Source organism: Physeter macrocephalus, chromosome 19 (assembly GCF_002837175.3).
Source record: "Physeter macrocephalus isolate SW-GA chromosome 19, ASM283717v5, whole genome shotgun sequence".
Lineage (NCBI taxonomy): Eukaryota > Metazoa > Chordata > Mammalia > Artiodactyla > Physeteridae > Physeter > Physeter macrocephalus.
In genome coordinates, this window is record NC_041232.1 from 5,601,304 (window position 1) to 5,612,143 (window position 10,840).

The following is a 10,840-nucleotide window of genomic DNA, read 5'->3' on the forward strand; positions in this document are numbered from 1 at the left end:
CGTTGTTTTGATTGGCTGAGGGTGGAGTTTGTATCAGCGGGTTTAGCGCCACTCCGCTGGCTACGGCTGCTCTGTGTGCGGTTCTAGGTGGGCTCGCGGTGAGTCATAGTGGGAACTTCTCTTGGGTATTCGAATCCTGTCCTCAGGGTCTTTTTGCGAGCTGAATTTCCCGAGCTTCCGTTTTGTACTGTGTTTGAGCTTGGGAAGGGGGAGAGGAATGCGTGGGCGACTCTCTTCCTTCTTTGTAGATAAATTTCGAGGTGAAGGTCGCTTCCCGTGTAATTTTCAAGCTGAAACTGGCCCAGACGTAAAGGATAAGAAAGAACAAAGTTGCCCCCTTCAAAATGAGAGCGAAGTTGCTCTGTAGAGAGTTTTATAGGTGTTAGTAATTATTTCCATATTTAGGTTCAATCTGGAAAATGCTTACTGAGAACCCATTCTTAGCTGCAAGGCGCTGCAGGAACTGGAAACACCGACTTGTGTAGGAAGATGCTCTGCGAGTGTCCCTAAGGAAGTGTGGGGGATGGGGTGGCGAGGGGAGGGTAGGAGGGCACCAGTCTTTCTTGGGACTCAGTTTCTCTATTGGAAAAAATTGTGTTGCACTTGTAAGGCCTTTTCCTGCTTTCAGATTCTTTGCGCCCGGAATTCCCAATTATCAAGCATTACCGAGGGGTGGGGGGAGGAACGTTAATGCATCATCTCATTTGATTCGCAAGCTCTATCTACTTTTCTGGGTTCAGAGAGGTTGCGATCTACGTAAAGGTCGTGCAAAGAGTTGACTTAGAAATCTGACTCGACTCCAGATCTGTTTGCTTATAACCTCTCCAACTATACTTTTTCCTCATAGCAGAGGCCAATGTAGTCCTGGTCTGGTGGACCCTTCTTATCATGAACGATGATAGCAGCTACCTTTTGACACACTGTCTTTTGCCAGTTTTCAGGGCAGAGAAGTCTTGCTCAAGAAGCTGCAGGAGGACACAGCTCGGCTGAGGTGGTATTAGAGCAGCAGGTCCTGAAGTGGCGTACCCACCTCTGGCAGCACCTACCTCCCTGGTGTGCTTTTAGGAAAACTCATCAGGACCTTTGCATCTGGAAAGCTGTGTAAATGCAATAATCAGTGTGAGTCATGTTTACTATATTCTCCTTGAGGGGGTAGCCTGAGTGTGGGATTCGGGAGAGAAAGCACTTTTTTTTTTTTTAAATCAGATTAGGGATTTAAAGTTAGGGATTGAAAGTTACTTTGACTTTACTGTAGGTTCTGTTATTGGAGTTTAACTGTCCATCAAATTAATTCTAAAGCTGGGGTGGGAACCTCTGTTATGGTCTTCTGTGTCTTATCATGGTTTTCTTCAGGCTTCTGTTGGGCTGGGAGGCCATTTAGGATGCTGAAAAGATGAGCCCCATAGTTAATTAGCATCACAAAGGGCTAGGTGGAGTTGTTTAGAGCAGTTTTTGTGTTTCACTTCATTAAGTGGCCCAGCTCTTAGTGTGGAGTCAAGGAATCTAGAATGAACTTGGGTCCTACCCTCCAGGAGCGGGTTTGGGGGAGAGGGGCCATCAGTGACATTTTATGTATAAAATAGCCACCGCTGGGGTGATGCAGCGAATTTCTGTAGAGTTTCTCTTAGTCTATGCCAAGCCACCTGACTCTTTCCTTTCTTTCTTTTCCAAAAATACATATGAAGTTTAAGTGTACTGTTGATTGTAGTAACGAATACATTTTAGGTTCCATTTTTAATTTTAAAAAATTTGATGAGTTTAAGCTGTTATGAGTCTCTCCCCCTCCCCAAATCAGTTTCATTGCTTTTTACTTATTTACAGCCTTCAAATAATTTCTTTGTTTCTGTCCTCTGTGGTTGTGGCTGTCACACAAAAACTTATCAGGTGGAAATGATGTGATGAAAAGCTCAGCCCAGAAGAATGATAGGTCTAAACTGTTAGAATTTTAATTTTTGCAGAGCATGCGTATCCTGGATCTTTTTTTTTTTTTGGCTGTTGTAATATACCCATCCTTCACTCTTGACCTTTACGGTGTCTTGTTCCTTGAAATTCACCTTACTGTTGGACACTTATTTTTGAGGTGGTGATGTCTCGGGAGACGGATGTGGAGTGTCATCAGCCCCATGGCAGTGCCTCCCCGCAGTCCCAAGGTGGCTTCTCGCAGCCCCAGGGTCCCTCCTCACAGCCACACGGCTCCTCTTCACAGTCCCAGGGCACGTCCAGCTCCTCCACCAGCACGGTGCCCACGTCCAGCCAGTCCTCTCACTCCAGCTCGGGTACGCTGAGCTCCTTAGACACAGTGTCCACGCAGGAACTCTACTCTATTCCCGAGGACCAAGAACCCGAGGAGCCTGTCCCTGCCCCTTGGGCTCGATTATGGGCCCTTCAGGATGGATTCTCTAATCTTGGTAAGATCCTTTGTAATATTTTGTTCAGAAAAACAGTTTTAGAAAGTTGTTGCAACAGACAGCTCAAGATACTCCTGGAATGATTCTGGAGTTTGAAGGTGATGAAAGATGGAACCAAGGAAGCAGTTTTGGGTTGTGCACTGGCTCTTACTTGCTGTAGAGCCCCTTCATTTACACTTTTAACAAACATTAATTGGGCGTCTGCCATGTGTTGTCCATCTGAAGAGGGTTGTAGATCTGTTCCCTGGAAAAATGCTGATTCATGCAAGCTTGTAAACATTTGTCATCTAATCACAGAAACTTCACCACTTAACTCCTGCTGGTGGTGCAGCAGTTTCAGAGCATCAGTTTCACAGTTTCAGAATGGGGAAGGTTATTTGTTGACTCCCTGTTGCTTATTTTTATCTCAAAATAGCCAACCTTGCTGTTTAAATATACTCATCCTCTCTGACACCTGGTTCCAACAGTAAGGCTTTGCTCTCGGTATGTTTGAAGTAGCATTTTTCCTCTGTCTCGAATTAAAATGACCTCTTCATTAAAAAAAAAAAGAACTTGACATTAATGGAATAGAAAATAATAATGTAAAGAAATGAATGGCTAATGTACCATTTTGTACCTTGTCACTCACCCTTCCCTTTTATGTCATGTGCAACTTTGATGACTTGAAAAAAACAGTAAAAAATGGAGAAATAATATAGCAATATTCATACGTACAACTTTAAATTTAGAAGGAAGCATTTGAAGGTAATTTTTACTCATTTAAACTATATATTTAAGCTAGGCTTAGGGCTGATGTATGGTGAGTGGGACACAGAAATGGTGAGTTAGGGTGAAGTTGGGTGTATCTCCTTTAAACTTAAGATTACATACACAAAGAGCTTGTTAGGGAGACCAGCATAAAGTAATTGCTCAATAAAGAGAAGCTATAATATTTTATTGTTATTATTTGTTATTGATTCACACCTATCTTTTCTTCTAAATAATTTCCAGTTTTAGCTCTTATCCTTTTTTTTTTTTTTTTTGCGGTACGCGGGCCTCTCACTGTTGTGGCCTCTCACGTTGCGGAGCACAGGCTCCAGACGCGCAGGCTCAGCGGCCATGGCTCACGGGCCCAGCCGCTCCGCGGCATATGGGATCCTCCTGGACTGGGGCACGAACCTGTGTCCCCTGCATCAGCAGGTGGACTCTCAACCACTGCACCACCAGGGAAGCCCTCTTATCCCTTGAGTCGATTTTTGTACACGGTATGAGGTATTGTCCAAATTCATCCTTTGGCATGGGAATGTACAGTTGTCTGAGCACTATTTCTTTCTTTCTTTTTTTTTTTAAAATAAATTTATTTATTTTTGGCTGCATTGGGTCTTCGTTGCTGCACGTGGGCTTTCTCTAGTTGTGGCTAGTGGTGGCTGCTCTTTGTTGCGGTGCATGGGCTTCTCATCACCGTGGCTTCTCTTGTTGTGGAGCACAGGCTCTAGGCATGAGGGCTTCAGTAGTTGTAGCACATGGGCTCAGTAGTTGTGGCTCGCGGGCTCTAGAGCGCAGGCTCAGTAGTTGTGGCGCACGGTCTTAGCTGCTCTGCAGCATGTGGGATCTTCCTGGGCTAGGGTTCGAACCCGTGTCCCCTGCATTGGCAGGCGGATTCTTAGCCATTGCGCCACCAGGGAAACCCCCCGAGCACTATTTTTTGAAGAGACTATTCTTTCCCCCTTGAATGGTCTTGATACCCTCATTAAAGATCATTTGACCATAAATGTGGGGGTTTAATTCCAGACTTTCTGTTCTGTTCCATGGATCTATGTGTCTGTCCTTATGCCAGTACCACAAAATCTTGATTACTGTAGCTTTGTAGTAAATTTTGAAATCCAGAGTGAGTCCTGATTTGTTCTTTTCCAAGATTATTTTGACTACTATGGTTCTTTACTTTTCCATAGGAATTTTAGGATAAGCTTGTCACTTCCTGCAAAGAAGGCAGCTGGGATTAAATCTATAGATCAATATGGATAATATTCCCATCTTAACTGTATTAAGTCTTCCAATCTGTGAACATGGGGTAGCTTTCATTTATTTAGGTCTTCTTTAATTTCTTTCAACAGTGTTTTGTAGTTTTTAGGGTACAAGTCTTGCACTTTAAAAACTTTATTTCTTAGTATTTTTTAAGGTTTACTTCTTTTCATTGTGATAAAATATATATAACATAAAATTTTGCCATTTTAACCATTAAGTATGCAGTCCATTGGCATTAGTACTTTTACAATGTTGTGCAACCATCACCATTGTCTATTTCCAAAATTTTTTCCTCTGGTAATTTCTTTTCCCCCCTAGCTTTATTGAGACATATATCAGTGACATATATAACATTGTGTAAGTTTAAGGTGTACAGTTTGATACACTTATATATTGCAAAATGATCTCCACCATAGCCTTAGCTAATACCTCCTTCACATCACATAATTACCATTTGTTTTCTTCTAGTTTTACGGTTTCACTTATTCTGTTTAAGTCCTTAATCGATTTCAAATTAATTTTTGTGAGTGGTGTAAGGTAGGGGTCCAATTTCATTCTTCTGCATGTGGTTATTCAGTTTTCCCAGCACCATTTATTGAAGAGATTATCCTTTCCCCATTGAGTTCTTTTGGTAATTTCTAACCTATTTTCTCTGTCTTTGAATTTACCTATTCTAGATATTTTGTTTAAGTGAAATCATAATATTTGTCCTTTTGTGTCTGGCTTCTTTCATGTAGCATAATATTTTCAAAGTTCATTCATGTTGTGTCATGTATCAGAACTTTGTTTATTTTTATGTCTGAATAATATATCTGAATAATAATATTGTATAAATATATCACATTTTCTTTATCCCTTCTTCTGTTGATGGACATTTGGACCTTTTGGCCATTTTGAAAAATGCTGCTATGAATATTTGTGACAAGTATCTGTTTGAGTCTCTGTTTTCAATTTTTTGGGGGGTATTTAGTGCCTAGGAGTGGAATTGCTGGATAACATGTTTAAGTTTTTAAGAAACCACCAAACTGTTTTCCACAGCAGTTGCACTATTCCATGTTCCCACTACTAATGTATGAGGGTACTAATTTCTCCACATTTTGCCACCGCTTAATATCTGTCTTTTGATTTTCATCATCATAGTAGGTGTGAAGTGGTATCTCATTGTGATTTTGTTTTACATTTCCCTGATGGCTCTAATGATGTTAAACATCTTTTCATGTGCTTACTGGTCATTTTTATGTATTTGGAGAAATGTCTATTCAGATCCTTTGCTCATTTTTATTTTATTTTTTTAACATCTTTATTGGCGTATAATTGCTTTACAGTGGTGTGTTAGTTTCTGCTTTATAATAAAGTGAATCAGCTATACATATACATATATCCCCATCTTTGCTCATTTTAAAATTGGATTGTTTGTCTTATTATTGAGTTGTAAGTGTCCTTTTTTATATGGTAGATAGAAATCCCTTACTAGATATGTGTTTTGCAAATATTTTCTCCCATTCACTTCTTTTCACTTTCTTGATGATGTTCTTTGATTCACACACATTTTAAATTTTAATTATGTCCAATTTTTATATTTTTTCTTTTGTTTCTTTTGCTTTGGGGTCATATCTAGACAGAATTGCTTAACCCAAGGTTACAAAGCCTTATCACTATTTTTTCTTTTTAGAGTCTTATAGTTTTAGTTCCTGCAATTAATCTTTGATTCTCTTTTAGTTGCTTTTTGCATATGGTGTGAGGTAAGTTCCAACTAGATTATTTTACATGTAGATATCATTTGTCCTAGCACCATTTGAAAAAACTATTTTTTCCCCAATGAATTGTGTTGGCAATTTGTTGAAAATCAGTTGACTGTAAATGTGATTTATTTTCCGTCTCTTAATTTTTTTCCATTGATCTGTATTTCTAACCTTTCACTAGTACCACACTGTCTTGATTATGATAGCTTTGTAGTAAGTTTTTAAATTTTTATTTATTTATTTATTTTTGGCTGCATTGGGTCTTTGTTGCCGCGCATGGGCTTTCTCTAGTTGCAGTGAGCGGGGGCTACTCTGCATTGCTACTCTTCATCGCGCGCTTCTCACTGTGGTAGCTTCTCTTGTTGCAGAGCACAGGCTCTGGGTACTTGGGCTTCAGTAACTGTGGCACACGGGCTCAGTAGTTGTGGCTCGCAGGCTCAGTAGTTGTGGCGCATGGGCTTAGTGCTTCACGGCATGTGGGATCTTCCCAGATCAGGGCTTGAACCTGTGTCCCCTGCATTGGCAGGTGGATTCTTAACCACTGTGCCATGAGGGAAGTCCTGTAGTAAGTTTTGAAACTGCAAAATGTAAGTAAGCCCTTTGTACTTCATTTTCAAGATTGTTTTGCTATTCCGGGTCCTTGCTTTTTTATAGGAATTTTAGTTTGAGCTTGTTAATTTCTGCAAAGAAGGCAGCTGGGATTTTGATAGGAATTGTGTATAGTTTGGGAGTTTTGCCATCTTAACAACATTAAGTCTTCCAATCCATGCACATTTACATAGGTCTTTCAAATTTTTTCCAACAATGTTTTTTAGCTTTTAGAGTATAAGATTTGCACTTCGTTTGTTAAATTTATTCCCTAGTATTTTATTCTTTTTATGCTATTGTAAATGGAATTATTTTCTTAATTTCATTTTAGGTTGTCCATTGCTAGTGTGTAGAAATACAAGTGGTTTTTGAATATTGATCTTGTATCCTGTAATTTTGCTGAACTTGTTTATTTGGGCTAATCTTTTTTAGTGGGTTCCTTAGGATTTTCTACATATAAGATTATGTCATTTGTGAATAGGATTAGATAGATCTGCTTCCTCCTTTCCAATATGGATGCCTTGGCTTTTCATCTCCCTCTCCCTCCCTCCATTAATTGTCCTGACTTGAACCTCTTACACGGAATAGAAGTTTTAAGAGCAGACATCCTTGTCTTGTTTGTGATGTTCCTCTCCCCTGTCACCATCTCACCTGTGCCCCATTCTTCACTACTAGGGGAAGGGGCCCATCCTTCCTGGGGTTCTTACTCCTAATTGCCTCACTGAGAGTTTTGGTCCCTTTGCCTCCTGCCTTGCTGTCCCTGCCCTCCTCCACACATCTGCCTGAGGGCTGCTCTGATGAGCCAAGGTCAGAGCAGGCTCTTCCATGGGCAGCCTCCCCTTCCACTCTCTGTCCATCATCCCTGGACTGTTGGTGTCCTGATGAAATCTCCATGCCTTTCCTTCTCAACTGTCCAGAAGCTCCTGGTTTCTAGTAGAAATACCGCGGTTCATTTATACCTTTCCCTGTTAATAGATGCTTAGGTTGTTGCCAGTTTTTATTCCTGCAAGCAAGACTGCAATGAATGTCCTTGTCTCCTTGGCCTTTTGGACAAATGTCTCTCTAGGGTAGAGCCTGTGTTGAGTTGCTGGATCATAGAATAGGCATGGCTTTACCTTGTAATGGGTACTGCCATGTTGCCTTCCAAAAGGGCTGTTCAATCTGTCCTTCCTGTCTCGCCTCATGAAGCCTTTTTGATAGTCCCAGGCAGAGTTGCCAGAGCCTTGCATCTGTGCTTTCCCTGGAGAGTCTACCTGCTGTGTTGTTGCTTCCCTGTTTGTCTCCCCACCAGACTGCAAACTCTTTAAGCGATTAATTTAACTTTTTGAAAAGGTTATATTTGCATTAGGTGCAAAATTCAAAACAGGTGCAAGGCCTTCCATCCAATTTCTGTCTTTCCCCCAACTACTTCCCAGGATTGCTGATTTCTTATGTAGCCTTCCAGAAATATTTGGTGTACATATAAGCAACTAAGTATCTATGTGTTCTTTTTTCCCCCTTTTTTATTATTATTATTATTATTTTATTTTATTTATTATTATTTTTTTGCGGTACGCGGGCCTCTCACTGTTATGGCCTCTCCCGTTGCGGAGCACAGGCTCCGGACGCGCAGGCTCAGCGGCTATCGCTCACAGGCCCAGCCGCTCTGCGGCATGTGGGATCTTCCTGGACCGGGGCACGAACCTGTGTCCCCTGCATCGGCAGGCGGACTCTCAACCACTGCGCCACCAGGGAAGCCCTCCCCCTTTATTATTTATACCAACTGTAATTTACAACACACTGGTTGTAACCTGTTGTTTATATTTAACAGTGTATCTTAGACATTCTTCTATCAGAATGTAAATATCCCTATTTCTTTTGTAGATGTATAAATTTATTGAACTAGCCCGTTACTAATGGACATTAAAGTTGTTGCTATAAGAATAATGCTATAAGTCTTCCCTGGTGGCACAGTGGTTAAGAATCTGCCTGCCAATGCAGGGGACATGGGTTCAAGCCCTGGTTTGGGAAGATTCCACATGCCGCGGAGCAACTAAGCCTGCGCTGTAGAGCCCAGGAGCGACAACTACTGAAACCCACACGCCTAGAGCCCATGCTCCTCAACAAGAGAAGCCACCACAATGGGAAGCCCGTGCACTGCAATGAAGAGTAGCCCCCGCTCGCCGCAACTAGAGAAAGCCCGTGCGCAGCAATGAAGACCCAGTGCAGCCAAAAATAAATAAATAAATAAATTTATTAAAAAAAAAAGGAATAATGCTATAGTGAATAACCTTGTACATATGTCTTTATGTCCTTTCGTAATACATATGATTCTATCTGTAGGATAAATTCCTAGAAGTGGGATTTCTGGACCAATGGGTGTGTGCAGGTATAACTAAGGAATTGAGGTGAAATTCACATTACATAAAATTAACCATTTTAAAAGATTATTTATTTATTTATTTATTTATTTATGGCTGCGTTGGGTCTTTGTTGCTGCATGCGGGCTTTCTCTAGTTGTGACGAGTGGGGGCTACTTTTTGCTGTGGTGCGCGGGCTTCTCTTTGCAGTGGCATCTCGTTGCAGAGCACAGGCTCTAGGCGTGTAGGCTTCAGTAGTTGTGGCACGTGGGCTCAGTAGTTGTGGCTTGTAGGCTCTAGAGCACAGGCTCAGTAGTTATGGTGCATGGGCTTGGTTGCTCCGTGGCATGTGGGATCTTCCCAGGCCAGGGATCGAACCCATGTCCCCTGCATTGGCAGGCAGATTCCTAACCATTGCGCCACCAGGGAAGTCCCTAAAATTAACGATTTTAATGTGAACAGTTCAATGACCTTTAGTACATTCACAACATTGTGCAACCACCACTTCTGTCCAGTCTGAAATATTTCCTTTACTCCAAAATGAAACCCTATATCCATTAAGTAGTTACTCCCTGTCCCTTCCTCCTCTGCCCCTGGCAACTACCAATCTGCATTTCATATCTATGGATTTAACTATTCTGGATATTTCATATAAATGCAGTCATACAGTCTGTGGCATTTTGTGTCTGGCTTCTTTCACTTAGAATAATGTTTTCAAGGTTCATCCATGTTGTAGATGTATGAGTTTTAGCATTTATTCCTTTTTATGGGTGAAAAATAGTTCATTGTATGTAAATATCACAATTTGTTTATCCATTCATCCATTGTAAGACATATGGTTTGTTTCCATCATTTGCCTGTTGTGACTAGTGCTGGTTTGAACACTTGTGTACAAGGATTTGTTTGGGTACATGTTTTCAGTTCTTTGGGGTATTTACTTAGGAGTGGAATTGCTGAGTCATAAGGCAATCCTGTGTTTAACTTTTTGAGGAACCACAAAATTTTCCACAGAGGTGTACCATTTTACATTCCCACTAGCAATGTATGAGGGTTCCTATTTCTTTGCATCCTTGCCAACACTTATTATTTTCCTTTTTTAAAAAATTAAAGCCGTCTTCATGGGTGTGAAGTGGTTGCATGTGTAGTTTTTTTTAAAGTTATTTATTTGTTTATTTATTTATTTATTTAGGCTGTGTTGGGTCTTTGTTGTTGTGCGCGGGCTTTCTCTAGTTGCGGCGAGTGGGAGCTACTCTTTGTTGTGGTGCCCAGGCTTCTCATTCCGGTGGCTTCTCTTGTTGTGGAGCACGGGCTCTAGGCACGCAGGCTTCAGTAGTTGTGGTGCATGGGCTCCGTAGTTGTGGCTGGCAGGCTCTAGAGCACAGGCTCAGTAGTTATGGTGTACGGGTTTAGTTGCTCTGCGGCACGTGGGATCTTCCTGGAGCAGGGCTCGAACCTGTGTCCCCTGCATTGGCAGGCGGATTCTTAACCACTGCGCCACCAGGGAAGCCTCTACCTATGTAATTTTGGTCTTGCCAAATTTTCCTCCCTAGACGGTGTATAAATTACGTTCTTACTGGAAACTATGGGAAATACCTGCTTCTTCGTGCCTCTTGTCAACACAGTATAATATGAAACTTTTTGATTTTTGTCAATCTGAAAGTTGAAACATGGAATCTTTTTTTTTTTTTTTTTGAGGTATGGGGGCCTCTCACTGTTGTGGCCTCTCGCGTTGTGGAGCACAGGCTCCGGATGTGCAGGC

General features: G+C 41.4%; 1 protein-coding gene across 3 annotated transcripts in view; it reads left to right on the forward strand.

Moving 5' to 3' along the window:
• Positions 1–16: 16 nt before the first annotated feature.
• Positions 17–10,840, forward strand: part of CHEK2 (checkpoint kinase 2) — a 48,567-nt gene continuing 37,743 nt past the window's right edge. Inside the window, exons 1-3 of one of the 3 annotated variants that reach the window (XM_007103018.4) lie at positions 17–98; positions 935–1,119; positions 2,081–2,408. In XM_007103018.4, coding sequence (XP_007103080.1) covers positions 2,087–2,408 — 322 coding nt within the window. In that variant the 5' untranslated portion in view covers positions 17–98; positions 935–1,119; positions 2,081–2,086. The remainder of the gene's footprint in view (positions 99–934; positions 1,120–2,080; positions 2,409–10,840) is intronic. The other 2 variants (XM_007103019.4, XM_055080626.1) reach the window with 2 other exon arrangements.